General features: G+C 34.2%; 6 protein-coding genes and 1 pseudogene across 6 annotated transcripts; 3 read left to right on the top strand and 4 right to left on the bottom strand.

The window, feature by feature from the left end:
• The first annotated feature begins 5,173 nt into the window (after positions 1-5,173).
• LOC111637310 lies at positions 5,174-5,971 on the top strand (annotated as a pseudogene).
• A 1,082-nt stretch (positions 5,972-7,053) lies between these two features.
• Positions 7,054-8,313, bottom strand: LOC111637309. Its single transcript, XM_023382783.1, has one exon. It carries the CDS (start codon positions 8,311-8,313, stop codon positions 7,054-7,056), a length of 1,260 nt encoding a protein of 419 aa, XP_023238551.1.
• Positions 8,314-8,389: 76 nt separating this feature from the next.
• On the bottom strand, positions 8,390-8,959 carry LOC111637308. Its single transcript, XM_023382782.1, has one exon. It carries the CDS (start codon positions 8,957-8,959, stop codon positions 8,390-8,392), a length of 570 nt encoding a protein of 189 aa, XP_023238550.1.
• A 35-nt stretch (positions 8,960-8,994) lies between these two features.
• Positions 8,995-9,733, bottom strand: LOC111637307. The gene is made up of 2 exons (XM_023382781.1): positions 9,730-9,733; positions 8,995-9,467 (listed from the first exon to the last, which is right to left on the bottom strand). The coding sequence occupies exons 1-2, from the start codon at positions 9,731-9,733 to the stop codon at positions 8,995-8,997; spliced, it is 477 nt and encodes a 158-aa protein (XP_023238549.1).
• Positions 9,734-10,846: 1,113 nt separating this feature from the next.
• On the bottom strand, positions 10,847-13,050 carry LOC111637306 (piggyBac transposable element-derived protein 4-like; the record flags this gene model as incomplete). The annotated part of the gene is made up of 1 exon (XM_023382779.1): positions 10,847-13,050. A coding segment is annotated over one exon (945 nt), but the record flags the coding sequence as incomplete, so codon positions are not given.
• A 614-nt stretch (positions 13,051-13,664) lies between these two features.
• LOC111637305 lies at positions 13,665-14,306 on the top strand. The gene has a single exon (XM_023382778.1). It carries the CDS (start codon positions 13,665-13,667, stop codon positions 14,304-14,306), a length of 642 nt encoding a protein of 213 aa, XP_023238546.1.
• Positions 14,307-17,271: 2,965 nt separating this feature from the next.
• LOC111637304 lies at positions 17,272-18,048 on the top strand. The gene has a single exon (XM_023382777.1). It carries the CDS (start codon positions 17,272-17,274, stop codon positions 18,046-18,048), a length of 777 nt encoding a protein of 258 aa, XP_023238545.1.
• Positions 18,049-18,853: the final 805 nt, after the last annotated feature.

Below are 18,853 nucleotides of genomic sequence, written 5' to 3'. Positions count from 1 at the left end.
TCGACAATTATCGAGAACTGATCTTTGGATATAATACTTGGATATAAGTGAGAGTATGTATTATAGGCTTACTAATTTATTTGTGCATATAATTATCTAGTCCTAATTTCGAAATATGTTCTTATAGGGTTTATAAGCCTGTTATTTTGACATGTCTACTCTAATAGTGCTATTACGTAGAAATATATCAAAGACGGAATGGAGGATTTTAGAAAAACTTTAAGAATTTGTTTTGTTTATTATAATTAGTGTTTATGTGTATCGTTGTACTGTAATTTACTTTGTTTTAGTGTTAGAGAAAGTAGGTCACACATTAGATTGGTGACGTAGTGTGTCGACTTTTTCAGACTGCATCGGAGCCTCTCAGGGAAGTGTCTTTTACAGTAGTTATGGTTTCATTTCTGATGAATGCCAATGATGAATATTGTTTTAAAATTAAATACCGGTGATTTAATATAACATATGTAATAAATCTGAAGATGAATATAAAAAATATTTTTAATTTTTTTATTGTTTTGTTCTTTCTTAAAATTTTATTTATATTTATTATACGTAAATTAAGTGTATTTACCAAATGCTAATATTTTAAACCGCTTTAATATTTGGGTGTAAATTTGAACAAAAAATTTTAAAATAAAATAAAAGATATTTGAAATTTTCTTTTATTTACAATGATTACGTCACTTCTACAGAAAGTAGAACACGAGACGACCTTCACCTACTTTACAATCCGGGGGGGTAAGGCCGCCAGGCGTCGTAGTTGTAAACACAACAGCCGTTACGTCATCTACAAGCGTGGATGAAATCCGTTAATTGTCATTTACATTTTCTTGAATTTGATTCGCTGGTTAGAAAAAATCGTCATGACTTAAATGCATGAAACTTTAAAAAATTATATAAAATTGAAAATAAATTGAAAACTTTTGAAAAAATTGTAATGGATAGAAAATCACAATACAATTTAATATAAATTTGAAAAAAAAATTTAGACAAAAATTACCGCGAAAAAAAATTCACATAAAAAATAATTATGTGACAATAAAGAAGAATTTTTTCTTTACTAGACGTAACTATCTAAAAATTTTTTTTTCGGAATAGAACCGAGAAAAACGCGTGGGAAAATTCTTAAAAATTTTCCCACGCTTTTACTCCACTACTAGGGAAAGCTCAGCGGCTAATTACTCCACTGCTGACGGGTTAATGATGTCTCTAAAGTTCAGCGAATTTTTCGCAAAAAAAAGAATTTATCAGGAAGCACGCGAGCGCCATTCGATGACAATTTCCACGACGAAAACAAGCTTAAGCAACGGCGTTGTCGAACGGCGCACACTCGGTAAGTAATCTTGCAATTTTTGTTTATAGCATAGTTTATATGGATTATTCCGAAAAAATTATACGTATTTTGAAAATGTTGAGTCGAATTAGTCTAGAATCGATGTCTCATCTCATCAAACTAAAGTAGAACATCGATTATTTGTCCCCCGATTAACCGTCACCTCGGTTAACCGACCGTCCTAGTCGGCAAATTTCAAATGCCCGCTAGTGATGTGGCGCTACAATATTTGGCTATGTCTTGGCTACTTTAATATTATTTTTACGTGTTTTAGCTGGCAACACTGGATCGATCATTAAAGGGAGCTAGTATTTAAACGAGGCTTAATTTTCTAAATTTTAACGATACGATAGCGACGATTATTATTTTAAAACAAATTTTTGTTAGGCTTAACATCGATGAAAATTCGACGCGAAGTAGGTTAATAGCAATATACTAATACACTAATTACGTGAGATATAATAATATACTACACTAATAATGGATTTTTTCATACTTTTTGGTTATCCGACCAACCCCAGTCCCCAATTGAGTCGGATAATCGAGGCTCTACTGTAAATCTTAAAGAAAAATTTTAATATTATCGTTAAAATTTTAACGATATTATAGGAAATTATATACTTAAAAATTATCAGTACAAATAATTATGGTTTATGAGCCGTGTGTAGCCTACAAAACCGTGAGACAAAAGTAGCTGGAGATTTTTCCAAAGCATACAAAAATTTTAAACGCTCGTTATGGTTTCAACTCTAAACATATCATGTTACATTCGTTAAAAACAACAGAAAATCTGTAAGTCTGTTTTTATCAATTTAAAAAATTCTACGTATTTCATTTGTTTAAAATATAACACAAAAGTGGCAAAAAGAAAAAAAACCCCTGTAATTGGTAAAAGAAGCTCTCTCCGAGGTTATATGGGGTCCAGGAAATCCCCGGGTCCCTTATGAACGTTCGAAGGCCTTGAATGCCTTTATTATTACGCAACGCTTACTTATATAACGATGCAATGGACATAAATTGTCACAAAGTAGTAAATATAGTTTTATTCCAGTTTTGTTTTCGACAAGTTTTACTGTACTTTATGTATTAATATACCCTACACAGTTTTAATTTTGTAACATAATTCGCCTTAATTTTTAAAACTATTTTTTAAAAATTATGACAATAAATCATTAAAAGTTTATTTTATAGGTGATTTGGAAAAGAAGAAAAATTCATTTTTTCTTAATCGCTGTAAATAATAAAGTGATCTTAGATGAACGATTCGGAATTACAAATATCGTGTGTAGAGGGGCAAAATAATGTGAGGGGCAAAGTTGGGTCGATTTTAGGCTGTAAAAATCAAGTAAATTGAGATAAACGCTCAGTCTATATTACATTAATTTGTAGGTGGACAAATAGGCAGTGTTCAATACAACTGATTACTTTGAAATTAAAAAAATCGCTGGGACTCAAATCCGACGTTTCCATTAAAAACTGTTAAATATGAATTAAACTGTAAGTAATAACGACAGATGGCAGGCAACTTCATATAAACGAACTGAGAGAAAAAAATTATTCAATTGTTAAAGTTATTAAATACATTTTTCTAACAACAGATGGCAGCATATGAATTTGTCAACCTGTTTACCTGTATCGATGTTTCATATGTTTCCGAGCACTTCTTAATTTTTTAAGAATGTATGAGGTATATATTTATATATAAATATTGCAATTTTATATACATTTTTAAAGAATGAAAAGTCGTTAAGAATTAAGCAATGAACTTTTTTAATAATGTAAATGCATACGTAATATTAACGTTTATAAACAGACACGCAACCCTATCCTGTAAAGGTGTCTCTTCCGCATAGCGAGAATGAGTGTAGGTTAAGCATTCCACTTTTCCAACAGCAATAAAGTATACGGTAGAGTTTCTCAAACGTGATCCCGGCTTTTTTTTTAACCTGGGAAATATCCCGTGAAATCCCGCAATTTTTTTAAAAAATTCACTTTTTTCTTATTTTGTGTTAAAATTGAAGCAATTTTGCAAATAGAAAGTATAATTATTGATCCATAAACTGTCAGAATACATTTGTATTTATTATTTTAAGCCCGCTAATTAGTTTTTTAAAATTTTTGCTTATTATGGCGTGTCACAGATTGTCAATAATCAATACGTATCCTATTTGTGACCGGACTCTGAAAAATTTTTACTTGTCATAACCTGTAATAACTGGAGTAATTGCGGTTACGCTGTCTTAATTTTTAACCATGCCCTGTATCTTCGATAACTGCCTAACGCCAGGTTGTGCAAATTGGGCAAGGATGCAAACGAGTACGAAGTATGCAAGTATGAAATATTTAATGAATATAAGTTTTTTCCATTTCTTTTAATTATTTGGATGTAGGGAATATATTGGAAAATGAACTATATTTATAAAATGCTGACAGTTGCACGAACTACTCCCGTAGCCCTGCATTTTAATTTTTGTTGTTACACAACACCCCTTTGGGATTGGGAACCTCTCAATAAATAGTTACTCTTACGCTACCGTAAATCGAGCACGTTTAAATTTGAATGTTTTTTTTCCGTTTATTCACTATCTTTGGTGAGGACGATATAGAAAGACACTTTCTAGTCTAAATAAAACCAGTTAGACTGAAATTTAATTTAAGAAGATTTAAAAAATTAAAATGCAGTTTTAGCGTTTGTTTGTTATAACTGGAAGACTTGATCTTCAAAGCGTGGAAAAGATAAAGGGAAAATTTTGTATAGATTTGTCAAAAATAATGCATTTAATATGAATTTGAAAAAAATTTTAGCAAAAATTACAGTGAAAAAAATTTACAAATAAAGAAGTTAGGTAAGATTCAAGCTCCCAATGTGGTGGGTGGCGATCCTCCAAATTGTAGATCCCCTGTGGGAACAAATAATTTTTAATGAATCATACCACTACACGCGACCCTTTACTATATACAGTAATACCCCGACTTACGCTACCCCGACTTACGCAAATCCGGAGTTACGCGATTTTCAAATCTCGTCAATTCGTCTTTTGTTTGAGCGCCACGCAACTCTTAATTACTCATTTCCCCCACACTATTATTCGGCTTACATGTTCGGACGTGTTCGACATATAGCTACAATTTATTTTGTGTTATTTGTATGTATTTATATACAAAATTATACCCCGACTTACGCGAATTCGACTTACGCGGTTATCGCTTGGTCCCACCTATCGCGTAAGTTCGGGGTATTACTGTATATGCCTCCGAAAATTACTCGGTTAAATTTTAACTATGTGCACCGTCATGGCCGTCCATGTGCAATCTTTGACAGCAAGCATCATTTGAATTTAATGTAGGTGACGCTGTTGCAGTGGCATGCCGTGATATCTGATGATAGGGAAGCTGTGTTTCTGTAAGAAGCCGACTTCCAGGGGCAATCATAATATGATGATCTATCTGTCGAAGATTTGACGTGTCTCTAGCCCACCCTGAATTTTCGCCATTGCCCGTGGATCGCATAAGAGATGCTGCGCCATTCGAGGTTATTGGCGTTGATGTAGCTGGTCCACCGTACCTGAGGGATACACAGAAGTGTTGGATTGGCCTGTATACTTGTGCAGTATACAGGGCAGTACATCTTGAATTGTTGACGTCCCTGTCAACAAAAGCGTTCCTGCAGACATTTAGAAGATTTGTGGCAAGAAGAGGACACCCTTCTGTTATTTATAATAATAACGGCACAAATTTTGTCGGTGCCGCCAAAATTTTCTCTGAGGTGGAACTTAAAGAGATCAAAGACGAAATTCTTGTTCAAGACATTACCTGGAAATTCATTCCTCCAGCTTCGCCATGGGGGTGGCTGGTGGGAAAGGTTGGTAGGATGTGTAAAGCAGATTATGAGGAGAATTTGACTTATGAATTTTATGAAGAGATTATGAGGAGAATATTGTGAAATATGACGAGCTTCGTTAACCTACGAAGAACTCTACACAATTATCTGTGAGGTAAAGGGTTTGATGAACTCTCGACCACTTACTACTCTCTCGGAAGATATTGAAGATTTAATTCCGTTGACTCGTAATATGTTTCTGCAAGGAGTAAAGGAAACTGGACTTCCCAATTTAGACCACATGGAAAAGGTAAATCTTGGGAAGAGATTCCGTTATTTATGCAAGTTGAGAAAAGATTTACGAAATAGATTCCGAATTGAGTACCTGGCGCAATTGCAAAACCCGAGAGGGGTAGCCAAAGGCACTAAAATGATTGCCGTGGGAGATATCGTCTTGGTTGGGCATGACAACCAAAAACGACTTGATTGGCCTCTGGCGAAAGTTATCGAGATCTATCCAGGTAAAGATGGATTGGTAAGAGGTAGCCAAAATAAAAACACATGTTGGATTTCTCATCCGTCCTTTTAGGAAATTGTACCCCTTGGAGATCTTTTCGGAGAATGGAAAGCATGCTATGCGAAACGAATTTCGTGGCAAGACTGCAGGCTCTACTGAAAATGATCGCGACGGGACCTATGATGAGTCCCGAATGACCTCTGCCGTTACAGAGAGTGATGTTGTGACAAACTCATCTGAAAATTATCGAGTCTCAAAAAGGGACAGATTCCTAAAGACTCCAAATCGACCAGATTTATAAACTGATTCGAACTCATTCAATTTATACTATATGTGTTTTGTCAGGTTTAAATTTAAATTTAAATTTAATTTGATTTTGACTTACAAAATCAAAGGTGGAAGGATGACCCGTTCATACCGCTAGATGGCGGGCGTTTTTTTTTTTTTTGTTTCTTATTATTATTGTAGAGAGTTGGCAACACTTAGAAAAGACGTTCTTATGTTCAAAAAGAGCGGGAAATAACGGAATTCTCTTCTAACCGAATTAGTTAATTTTTGTTTTGTGTGAATAAAATCGAAAGACAGATTTAGTGGACTTTCCTTGGTTGGAGATACGACCGGGAACCTGGCGTACGAACAAGACGGGTCAGGTGAGAATTACGAAAGTTAAATTAATCATTACACGAGACTAGGATGGGCCTGACTGAGGCCATCGTTATTCAAGGCCTGCTTGGAGGTCACAGTACTGGTCATTCATCATCAAAGCGTTGCTGATCATTTATGTTAAATAGAATATTTTTTTTTATCAAAAGAATTATTTTTAAAATTAATTTATCGAGGTAATATTTAAATGTTATAAATGTATTAAATAATTTTTAAGTGAAAAAAGTTTCATAATGAACAACACTGCATGATTAACTTTTAAAATTTATTTTATCAACTTTTTAAACAAATAAATATATCAAAAGTCTTGCAATTATTAATTTTTATCTTACAAAGAATATAATTTATTTTAAAAATCTATATTATTACATATTACTTCTGTAAATGTATTTAGAAAAATTTATATATAAAATAAAACAGAAATCTAACTTAATACAGTATATAAATATTTATTACTATTATGAGAATAAGTGCAAGTGGAAATGTGTAGGTAAAGTATTTAAAGTAATTAATTTGCAGATTTATTGTAAGTTTGTAATTTCCTTTTTCTTCCAGGTATATGTTTCAATGCTGATATTCTTGCATGACAATAATTATTTAAAAAAATATTTGAAATTATATTTAAAAAATTTTTCAAAAGAAAATATGGCATTGTTCCACAGATACATGGAACACTGACAGATACTAAATCAATTAGTTCAATTCTTTCAAATGAAAGTTTTATAAATAACTTTGTTTTTTGCACTGTAGAAATTGATCGTCATACTTAGCTTGTAATAAACATTGAAAAGGCTTATATAATTCAACAGTTAAAGTGAGAAATAAATCAGATGGATATGAAAGTCCTCCTCTATCAATTTCTTTAATATAACTTATAAGTTCAGGGTGTAAAATGTCAAATTCTAATTTTTTATCTAAACAGGATATTACTGATTTACACTTTTCACATGAAATTGTCTGTAATAATTTATGAACAGCATAACCAGCAGTAAAAACTAAAATTTTAACAGTAGACAAAGGAACTGTTATTATTTCACATTCAATTGGAACATCATCAAAACATTCAAAACAAATATCCATCTGTGATTTAAAGGAATGTTGCATACAATTTTCTACTTGAGCTGACATCAAATCTTTAATATGGAAATTCCCTATTCTCTCAGATTTTAATTTCAGTAAACTTAAAAATTTTAATTTTTTTTCACATTCTAAAACCTGCACAACACTAACATGATAATTACCACCACACATTTGGCGATATTGTCCAAACCTAGCTTCAAGATTATCTGTTTGGAACTTTCCCAAAAGTACAAACTTCAATGAAAATTTTTTAAACAAATATTCAATAAGATGAATCGTAGCATAAGTTGAATGTTTTAAAGCGAAATGTGTTTCATATGACAATCTTCCATAGTGTTGTTTCAAGTTAAATTTATCCCATGCATCCAAAAATTCTATAAAACAATTCAGAAATTTAATTTGCTCATCATTTTTAGTATATATTGGTCTGCAGTAAATATCTCTTAATTGTTTTCCCTTTTCTGGATGTTTTACATTCATTACATTCCACCATATTGCAATTCTTTCAATAAAATCTTTTGTCTGGATATAATCCACATTTTGTGCAAATTTCTGCAGAGCTGCAGCTACTTTCTTATCAAAAAGTTTTATTGCATATGAAACATTTTGCCTTTCCAATGATAAAGGATATAATACCTTTAAAGACAAAGATGGTGCAAACTTCACACTTTTGCCTTCTGCTCTTAATATCTCTTTTAGATGAAACAAAGTAGCAATGCATTTTGTTTCCTTTTGTATGTCAGGATAAAAAAATGTCTGGTTAGTATGGTGTATATTCAGCCAATTATTTCTAATTGATTTTAATAAGTGCACAGAATCAAATAGTAAGAAAATCAATTCCTCTGAGAATGGATTCTTCACAGATACTTTTAATTCACCACCACAAAAAAGAGTAAACATTTTACTCTTTTTTGAGTATTTATTCTGTTATCGGCAGGCATGGAAACAACTTGATAACCAATGCTTGCTACAACTTTCAACACTTGTTTTGTTCCAACAACTGCTCAGCTTTAAGACTGCAAACTGGATGTAATGCAGTAATATCTTTTTCTTTAGAAAATAATGATGCCACTAGAAATGCCAAAACACATTTAGCTTCTGACATTTTTTCATTTATTGCTAATCCATAAATTCTACCATCTTTGAATAATGACATGGGTTTTACATGTATTTCATCTAATTGTAGTATAACTATTTTATCTTTTGAGTTAAGGCATTGAACTTTTTCTTTAAGATATGTAATATGTTCTGTATTTGGATCAATCTCATTAGTAATGCAACTAGTAAAACTCCTCAAATAGGATGTATATGGTAATGTCAAAACATTACTATTCTTAATGAGCCTATATGAAGTTGGAGAATGAAAAAATAACATGGAAGCCCATATTAAAGTCTCAGAACTGTATCTTGGTTGTTTCGAACTAAATAAATATATCTGTTCACAGAGAAATGACAATTTTGTATTTGAAAATTCAAAAGAATCTTCACTCTCGGTACTTAAACATTCTAAGATCATTTGTGCAGCTTGATGCAGTTTATCTTTCATTTTTACTTCTGTTTTGTTATATCCTTGTAAATGACTCAATAATGCCTCAAATTTAGTCCATTAATCACACTTTTTTCTGATCCTAACAGCCGTTCAAAGTTTTTGTTATCCAATTGGGTTCCATTAAAATATATGCATATATCAAAATTTTGAAGCAATTTAATAGCATGGGTTACTTGTGGAATATCTGACATTGTAATTTTATATAATAAAACATATTCTGTATCAAATAAATACAACCAAGAATTTGCAACATGATTGGAAATACCATCTTCCAAATCTGCAAATGATTTAATGATATGTTTTTGGCACCATTCACAAAACTGTTGATTATCACGTTCAAATAATTCTTTTCTTCTGTCATTACCAGATTTTCTTTTGGCTGGAGGCTTATGTGAAAGGTAAGCTGGACAATTTGGAAATATGGAAGGATAGGCATCTTCAGTTATTTTTGGTTTCAATCTAGGAACTATTAACCATGACCCATCATCTATTTTTACTTTATCTTCTTTAATGATAAATTTGTCATCAAAATGTTTAATACACACAACACTGTTTTAGAAGGAGAAAAGTCATTACGTGGTATAGCGTTAATCCACTTACTAATCATTTCTTGACTTTTGGGGAAAGAGAAAACTGTTGTGTACTCTGTAGATGAGTAATTGCTTTTACAGCCTGTCACACAGCATCTTTGAGGCATCTATTATGTAAATACATATATTTAAATTCTTTTTAGTTATAATGTAAAATAATTAGTAACATATTCTTACCCATATCTACTATAGCACATATACAGTATATATATACACACATACAGTATATTACATATTATTAACTTATGTTATATCCAATTTTGTCCTAATTAAACTAGTTTATTCATTTCACTTAGAATTATAAGAAATTATTAATATTTTAACGAATGGGACAACTTAGATAACTTGATGTAAATCAGGGATTGTACCAATTGTCGAAATCTTATATTGAATTGCCAACAAGAAAATCTTACCATTATTTATAATATCCAATATATAAATCAAACTGACTTTATCCACAAAAAATATAATGTATAACTAAAATGTCTTTCCTTTTAAAGTGTATTTACGAATTAGGCCTAATTTGAAAATATTGAAAAATGGTCTACATAATAACTAGTTATGTACTTAAAATACCCTTAATTTTCTTTTTATATAATTAATAATCAAAAAAATGTCTTACCTTTGATAAACTAGATGAATATAAATAATATCCAATTTATGATGCCACTGGAACTGGATTATAAAATGAACTAGAAAGACAAGCTTTGATATATCCAACACCACGTTGTCCAGTAAACAACGAATGACCAGTAATTTGACGTCACAATTCTTTGACACGGTTACAAGCAAGCCTTGAATAACGATGGCCTCGGCCTGAAGCGATAGAGGGTTAAAACTACCCTACAATTGTGACGATCTCAAAAAAAAAAAAAAAAAAGAAACGAAAAATAAATGAAATAGAGGAGTTTATTGAATCCGTTCGACCAAATCAATGTCATGTATAAAGACACTATTTAAACACCGTTTATGGACGGCTACAGTTGCTAAATTTCAAATAACAGGTAGGTCTAGTACAGGGGTTGCCAAACTTTTTTGATCGTCGATCCCCTACACCAGTGTTTTTGAATCTTCTTGAATACGCGACCCCTTTACAAGATAAAAAATTCTGGTGACCCCCCCAGGGCCATATTAAAACTATATCAGTGATTTTAAAAACTATGTATTTAATTTTCTTTCTGTTGAGACAAATTATTGTTGATTAAAATGAAAATTTTACAAGAATCGACAATAACTTAATACAGGTAAAGTATGAAACTTCCTTTAATCATAACATTGGGCACAGGGAGCCGTTGACCTTTTTTTCTTTTTAGGATCAGCATTTTCAGCTTCTACTTTTTATTTCTTTTTTGAAATCAGCTCAACACTTTTTCGGCTATTATTTTCCCTGGCTACACCCATGATTGAGACCTAAGTATCGATCAGAAATCCAATTATACTGAAAAATAAACAGGTACAGTTTTCTCACTGAAATTGTAGCTTTTTTAATGTAGTGTAGGACCTACAAACACTTGTCTTTTTCTTTTACTAGTGACTCCCCCATGTAAGGCTTTGCGACCCCCAGCGGGTCGCGACTGACAGGTTGAAAAACACTGCCCTACACAGTGGTGTAGCGAACGTAACTGGCACCTGGGGCACGACACTTTATTGGCGTGCCCTCCCCTCCAGAAACACATATACAGTGGTGCCTTGTATAACATGCTTAATGTGTTCCAGGTGCATGTTCGTTAAGTGAAAAGTCTGTTATACGAAATGCATTTTCCCATGTTAAAACATGTAACCTCCTCAGACCCGAGAATTAAAAAATGTTTTTTTTTAATCAATTTATTTTAAAATTACAATATTTGTATTATAAAAAGTCCAATTATGAATTCAACATCAACCTTTGACCCTTAGTGTTTTTTAAGGGGCACATCTATTAAAATGGATCTTTGGGACTTAATTAACCAAATTATAGCAATTTGAAACTTAAAATTTTTAATGAATTTACTTGTTTTAAATAATTGAAAGAAAATATCAATTAAATAAAAATAAATTGTATAGTTCAAGGATGCTTCTATTTGTTATGAAAAGCCAAAAAAACAGTTTCTATCACTTGTAATACATAGAAATACATTGCACTGTATGCATCTGAATTTAGTTTTTTTCTTGCATCCTGGATTTCTGCAGCATGCACTGTTTTTAATATCACCAGCCAAGTCTGGAAGGTAAATTGCACCATTCACCCGAAAAGCTAGGGACAGAATTGGAACTATCTTTTTCTTTTGAGTTGGGGGAGATAAATCATCAATGTTCTCTGTTGTTTGAGTTGGGAAAAAACTGAAAATAAGCTCTTCAGCTAAACTAATTTTAAAGTCCATGAATTCAAGAATTTATTTTTTTCTTTTCCCAAAAAATATTCTGTCTTGCTTGTATTCCAACCAAGAGTTTGCTGTAGCAAAATCAAATCAGAAAAAGATTGTTTTAATAGTCCATTTCTTGGTTCTTGCCTTGATCCTGTAGTAGCTAATTGTTCTATCTAAGTCAACACCCCCATATTCATGTTGTATTCTCTTACAATTTGAGGATGTTCCACTTGAATAAACTTTTTTCTTTCTTAGACCATCTTCTGCACATATCTTCCTCTCCCACTCCTGATACAGTTGATGCCAAGAAAATGGCTTTATTGTCCATCCATTTTACAATAGCAATTTTAGCTTCATCATTAACAGATTGGTCAGAACTCCCTCGTCCTAATCTTTCTAGTGCTTGATCTTCTAAAAGCTTCACACCCTTTGGAATTCTGTTTTTCATTAGAGTACCAGTTCCAGCAATTCCTCTGTCATGTAAAACACTCAGCAGGCTGATTGTAGTAAAATATCTGTCAAAGTATATCTTTGTACCTGCTTCTAAGGTTCTACTAAGGTACAGTACAGCTGATTCTCCTAAACTAGCAATTTTTCTATCTATGTTGTAAGTAGGAAATGTTGTTTTAGCTTGGTAAATACAGAAATCAAGGGCTAATCCACTAGGTGCTGCTAAAACAAAGTTTTTTAATCCTACTGGATTTGGCTTCCTTGGCACATACTGTTTCAATTGTGACACACCAGTGAATGGGATCATTTGTTCATCAATACAAACACATGCTGGACAAGGCAATGCCAAGCATACATCTCTGAATTTATTAACTACTGGTTCAATTTTCCAGATTTTGTTTTCCTGTTTGTGGCTATCTTCAACTAGTCTGTCAACAACTGCTTTTAAATTTGATTGTATCATAAAATACCTGTCCATCGTCATTGCATTTGCAATAGTTTGCACTCGAGTAGCCCTTCCCCAATACATTCGTATCTGAGGATACCCGAGGATACTCATTAAAAATGTCATTCCAAAGAAGATTTTTATTTCTGAAGCTGACACATTCAGACTTTTACCAGATTTTTCAACAGATGTTAAATTTGTAGCTTTTGTAATTAATTCATAGAGTTTATCATCAGCATACAGTAAGAAATAATCAATAACAAACAAAACTTACTACTACACCTTATCTTGCAGCCGAAGTTTATTATTTCAAATGTTTTCGGTCATGTTAAATGACCTTACCTGCTGTACGATTGCACCCCCTAACGCCATGGGAAAACTGAAAGCAAGAGTCAAGAGGTTTGCCACCACTCCTTTAGCCAAAGAACTAGGCATCAAGAATGTAATTGTACAATCCCCGTAGACTCCAAGGCTTTTTGGATTTGCTAAAACCCATAAAAAGAACAAAGATATAAGACCAGTCTTTGATAAAGCATACGCTCCTACAATATTACTAGAAAAATGGGTACACAATTTTGTTCGGCAACATGCCCCTAACAATCCGTACAGCGTCAAGCAACCGTTAGAGATTTTAAACAAAATGGCTGATATTAACTCGAAGGAAGTTAAATATTTGAGTGTTAGACTATAAAGCCTTATATCCATCCGTTAAACTGGAACCATGTTTTTGTCATCTAAGGGATATACTACTTAGCAAGATCCCTTCTCCAGGAAGGAAAAGAAAATACATCTTAGAATTGTCGTACCTTACCATTTTCTCTGCGCTATTTAGTTTCAAAGGTGTTACCTATACACAACAAAAAGGGGTAGCTATGGGCAGCCCCCTTGCAGGTATGCTATGTGAAATGATACTAGCAACGCTAGAAAATGCACTGTTGCCGAAGTATGAGGTGCAAATGATAATGCACGTTCGATACGTAGACGATGTACTTATATTCTGGAATGCTAAACCCAACATACAGAGTTTTATAAAGGATATAATTGACAATAGATTTGGTCTTGAGATAGAGTTAGAGCAAGAAAACGATAAGACCATACATTTCTTAGATCTGTATATACAAATTAACAGCTCAGGAGGGTTTACTACTAAAGTCTACAGAAATCCCTCATATAACCCTACATTTATTTCTTGGATCTCTCATGATCCTCCAGCATATAAAATGGCAGCGTTCCGAGCCTTAATTGCAAGAGCTTATTCGCATTGTAGCAATACAAAAGATAGAACGGATGAATTGAATTATATGTATAACTTAGCCAGAAAGTACGGGATTAATGTTAATGCTATTATCAGCAAGAGCATAAAGCGCCTTAAGAAGAGAAGTTTACCTAATAATGAAGGAATTATAACGATGGATTATAACGCATCGATGACTAATATCTTTCAACGCATCGGAAAAGCCAAGAAAAAAAGAATCCTATATAAAAGAACCCCCACCACTTACCAGCTATTGTGATCCGATAAGGATGAAGTGGACAGAAACACACTCCCCGGTGTCTATAAAATCCCAGTTATGGACTCACGGCGACGTAATAAATTAATGTATATAGGAGCCACAGGAAGATGTATCAAGGACATGTTAGCAGAACACTAAGGAAATATAAGAAAGGAACAACCGTGCACGGCGCTGGCCACATACGTTTTAGCGGACCCGCAAGATGTCAAAGCTGAATGGGACCAAGCAAGACTACTGCAGGTAGTTCGAGACCGTAAACACTGGCATTACGTGGAAGCATGGCAGATTTGTAAAGCAAACCATAAAGGCCTTACAAACAACTTTGGAGAATCGGCAAAAATATTGGCAACATGGTCCTCAAGCTTAATAAAAAGCCTTAATAATCGAAGATTACTATGATACTATGCATCTTTATATTCTAAGCTATGTATTTATGCACATTGATCAGAGATGGTAAATCTATGTAATTATGATTTTTAGATATTTATATAATCTTTAGGATTGTTTATACTTCCGTTGCAATGTTAAAACTGACGTCATTAATTGCAACGATTATAGGCTAGTTCAAAAACATTCAAAAAGCTTGTTCGTTTGTACTAAGCATTCGATTTTTACAGTTTTTTTCTTTTATTTGATTTCTTTTTCTTGAGAAAGGTCATTTAACATGACCGAAAACGTTTGAAGTAATAAACTTCGGCTGCAAGATAAGGTGTAGTAGTAAGTTTTGTTTGTTATTAATAGTATGCAGTCTAGAATGAATTGAAATAACCAATAGGTTTCCAGTTATAATGACCTTCAGCATGATGACCTATAGCATTTTGACAGTTTGATGGGGGAAGCAAAGTTGCATCAAATGATGTAGAATTCTTTCAAATTTTTTGACACCTTCTCTTAGGTCCAGATAGACGAGATGGTCCAGGATGAGTATCATTTAAATCTTCAATTTCCTCTTTAGAAGATAAAGATGATGATTCTACTTGTAAAGCTGGAGGAGGGATAATTAAAGTCTCATCTTCATTTCTACTACCTTCACCAACATCCAAGTCACTATCATCCCCTAATTGTTCTAATTGTTTCAACAAATTGTCAGCTGATACAGCTAAAATGAAAAACAAACGATTGTTACTGGAGCAGAAATAAGTAAACAAAATGTAAGCCTAATGCAAACTTAGAAGCAGTGAATCCTGACATTTATTAGAATGGATGTTGTTAAATTTCCTGTATATCGATAAAAATGTATAAAAACATCATAAAATTAGATATAATATAATTAAAATATAACAAAATTTAATTATTTAAAATAATATATAGTAAAAGCGTAATATTAAGATTAAAAACGACTAATAATTACCTTTGTTCCTTCTGTAATGAAAACTTGTTGTTGACGCCGCCATCTTGAAAATAAAAAGTATAAAAACAATATTGCCAGATGACTGATGATGAAAAGTGAAAACTCCACTATAAAGAATTCCTGGTCTGAACTCGATAAAATGAACAGAAAAATATTAAACAAATAAAAACAAACATCTATTTTAATGGATGAGAGGTCGGAGGAGGATAATTCATTCCACAGCATAAAATAACCGTACTGTACCATAAAAAAAATGAAAATGGAGCAGTCACCAATTATACTGGGTAGTCAGATGTTGTGAGGAGGAGGTGGAGGAACACTTTCTTCACACATTCATACAGATACAAACTTTTTACACATTGCAGTAGGTCTCTTTTTATTGATTTTTAATCAGAGTCAGATCCAGGGCATGCAGGATCAACTCCTCTTGTTACATCCCTTGTTTTTTGGCAGCTGGCTTCTTGAAAAACAAGCCCAAGGTGGTCTGTTTCTCTCTCTTCTTGAACATCTGTCGGAAATTATGGGCAAAAGTATCATTGTAGAGATAATTGATCCTGCTGGCCTCAGCTGTGTTTGGATAATGAGTGTTTGTAAATTCCCGAACCTCTCCCCATTTGACAAGGAAGTTTTTGTCAACTTTCACTCCTTTTAATGATTTCTTGCTCTCTTTCAATTGAAATCACCTTTCTGTTTTTTTTAGAAGATATGATTTGCACAACACTTGAATAAATGTAAATACCCTGCACTGAGGTGATGTACAGTCGGGTAAACTTGCCTAATTCGTACTTCACTTATATCTCAACTCCGGTAATAGCTATTAGTGTCTTTAGTGGCAAAAAAAGTAAATAACAATAGGCCATATTACCATCTGACAGACAACACGCTGTTTCACTGCTCCCTGCAAAAATATTGAAAAGTAAGTTTGGGACCTCCCAGAAATGGTTTAGTAACTCTTCTTTACCATTCCTGGGATCTGAACGCTCACCCACGTGTTTGCCATGCATGGTGTCCCGTATGCCGGAAAGGGGGATCCTGGTAGTTGAGGGGCAACATAACGTCCCTAACACACTGCTTTGGCCCCTGCTTCGGATAAACGGGAGGCTCAAATCAGGCTCCGTTCGAGTCAATTGGCTGGTCGTTGAGTCATTCTTGACCTCGGCTTGGTGTCAACCGATCGATGCAGACCGGGCAGACACATCAGACAAGATGTGCTCTTCCTGACTGCATTGTGAGGGTATTGCTCCTGGGAAACCCTGGTGTGACGGTCTATGGGAGACTCCCATGTGCCGGCATCGCGTTGTTGGGCCCCGTGGTGGGTGGGGTCGTTAGGAGCTGAATTGTTTTGTCTAAATACAGATTCCAAAAATTTAAAACTAAACAGGGATGAGTTACCTCCAGTAACAACCAACGTTTCCATCACTGCAACCTACTTGATAGTTCATGCGACTGGTGATAAACCACTGTCAAAATGCTCTCCATTTCTTATTCAAAAAATATTTGAATTAACTATTGGGCACTTGAAAAAGATACAAAAATTGAGGTCGGGACCTGCTGGTAGAAACAGCCTCACCTCAACAAACAGTAAATCTATTGGCAACAAAAACACTTGGAGACATGGAAGTCACTGTCACCCCACACGGAAGTCTAAACTCATCACGTGGGGTGATAATCGAGATTGATCTGATGTCTGAAGACGAATCAGATATACAGATCAGTCTTTCAGATCAAGGAGTCATTGCTGTACGACGCACTTTCATTTGTCGTGATGGCAAGTTGATACCAACTAAACATCTCATTCTTACTTTCAGAAAGCCAACATTACCATCATTTGTTACTGCAGGATATCTGCGCTGTCCGGTTCATCAGTACATTCCAAATCCGCTGCGTTGCTTTAAATGCCAGCGATTTGGACATTCCCAAACATCATGTCGAGGCAAAAGTTTATGTGCACAGTGTGGAGTTGAAGGCCACCAGGGTACTGAGTGCACAACCACTCCATGCTGTGTCAACTGCAAAGAGGCCCATACTGCCTACTCCCGAAAATGTCCCACGTGGAAAAGAGAGAAAGAGATTCAGCGGGTAAAGACGGTGAATAATATACCTTACCCAGAGGGACGACGCATGGTCACTTTAAATTTACCAGTGAAACAGAAGACATTTGCTGCTGTTCTGAAATACGCAAAGACATGTGGAGTTCAGACAGACATTTCTGTTTCACCAAATGAATCTCTAACTCGCCATGAAAAATGTTTGCTAATACCATCTACCCGAACAGCAGAAAAGGAGAGCAAGAAGACCAAAACACCCCTACCTAAAACAGGGGTAGCAGCCTTCTTAGAAACGTGGGTTCTAAGAAGGCTGCTAAGAACCCGCTCAACAAACAAAAATTAAAAGCAGCCATCTCCAATTCTAAGAGATCAGAGACTCAATCCATGAGTGAGTTCTCTGATATCTCTGACGAAGAGAATAATATGGAGGTGACACATTCAACTTCATTTTCAAAAGGAAAATCCGCAGTAAAATTGAAGAGGGACACTTTTTCTAAGAATGCTGCCTCAAACACATAATGGATTATAAAATAATCCAATGGAACTGTCGTGGTTTTCGCAACAACTTCTCTGACATTAAACACTTGACATCATTTACCTCATCTCTCTGCGTGGCACCCCAGGAAACTCATCTGAAACCTGGAGAAAGAATTACTTTAAAAGGATTCAATCTCTACCACAAGGATGATGATAGCCACAACCGCGCCAGTGGCGGTGTGGCTATTCTGGTTTCAAATCGCATTCCATTCTTACTGGTACAAATAACAACAGAGCTGCAAGCTGTGGCAGTCGAAATTTCAATTGACATAACTGTCACAGTTTGTTCTGTATACTTGCCACCAGATGTCAGTGTCAATGAGAATGAACAGGATGCCTAGGTTGAACAGCTGCCAACACCATTCCTTCTACTTGGTGATTTTAATGGCCACAATCCTATGTGGGGCAGTCGCGACATTAATCGTTGAGGCAGAGCCATTGAGAGATTTATAGGTAATCATCAACTGTATCTATTTAACACTGGAGAAGTGACATACTTCCATGCCCCATCAAGAACGTTCACTGCCATTGATCTATTATTAGCAACTCCGAATCTGTTTTCAGCATTTACATGGAAGGTTGGATCTAATCCACTCTCTAGTGACCACTTC

The sequence above is a fragment of the Centruroides sculpturatus genome, unplaced genomic scaffold (assembly GCF_000671375.1).
Source record: "Centruroides sculpturatus isolate CEXI.00-Female unplaced genomic scaffold, Cexi_2.0 scaffold1056, whole genome shotgun sequence".
Taxonomy (NCBI): Eukaryota; Metazoa; Arthropoda; class Arachnida; order Scorpiones; family Buthidae; genus Centruroides; species Centruroides sculpturatus.
The sequence above is the reverse complement of the archived record's forward strand: the minus strand, read 5'-3'. Positions and strand labels throughout refer to the sequence as shown.

Bases quoted from the DNA above. Each gene is read 5' to 3' on its own strand.
- LOC111637308 (XM_023382782.1), bottom strand. From the start codon at position 8,959: ATGAAAGATAAACTGCATCAAGCTGCACAAATGATCTTAGAATGTTTA.
- LOC111637305 (XM_023382778.1), top strand. From the start codon at position 13,665: ATGGGCAGCCCCCTTGCAGGTATGCTATGTGAAATGATACTAGCAACG.
- LOC111637309 (XM_023382783.1), bottom strand. From the start codon at position 8,313: ATGTTTACTCTTTTTTGTGGTGGTGAATTAAAAGTATCTGTGAAGAAT.
- LOC111637304 (XM_023382777.1), top strand. From the start codon at position 17,272: ATGGAAGTCACTGTCACCCCACACGGAAGTCTAAACTCATCACGTGGG.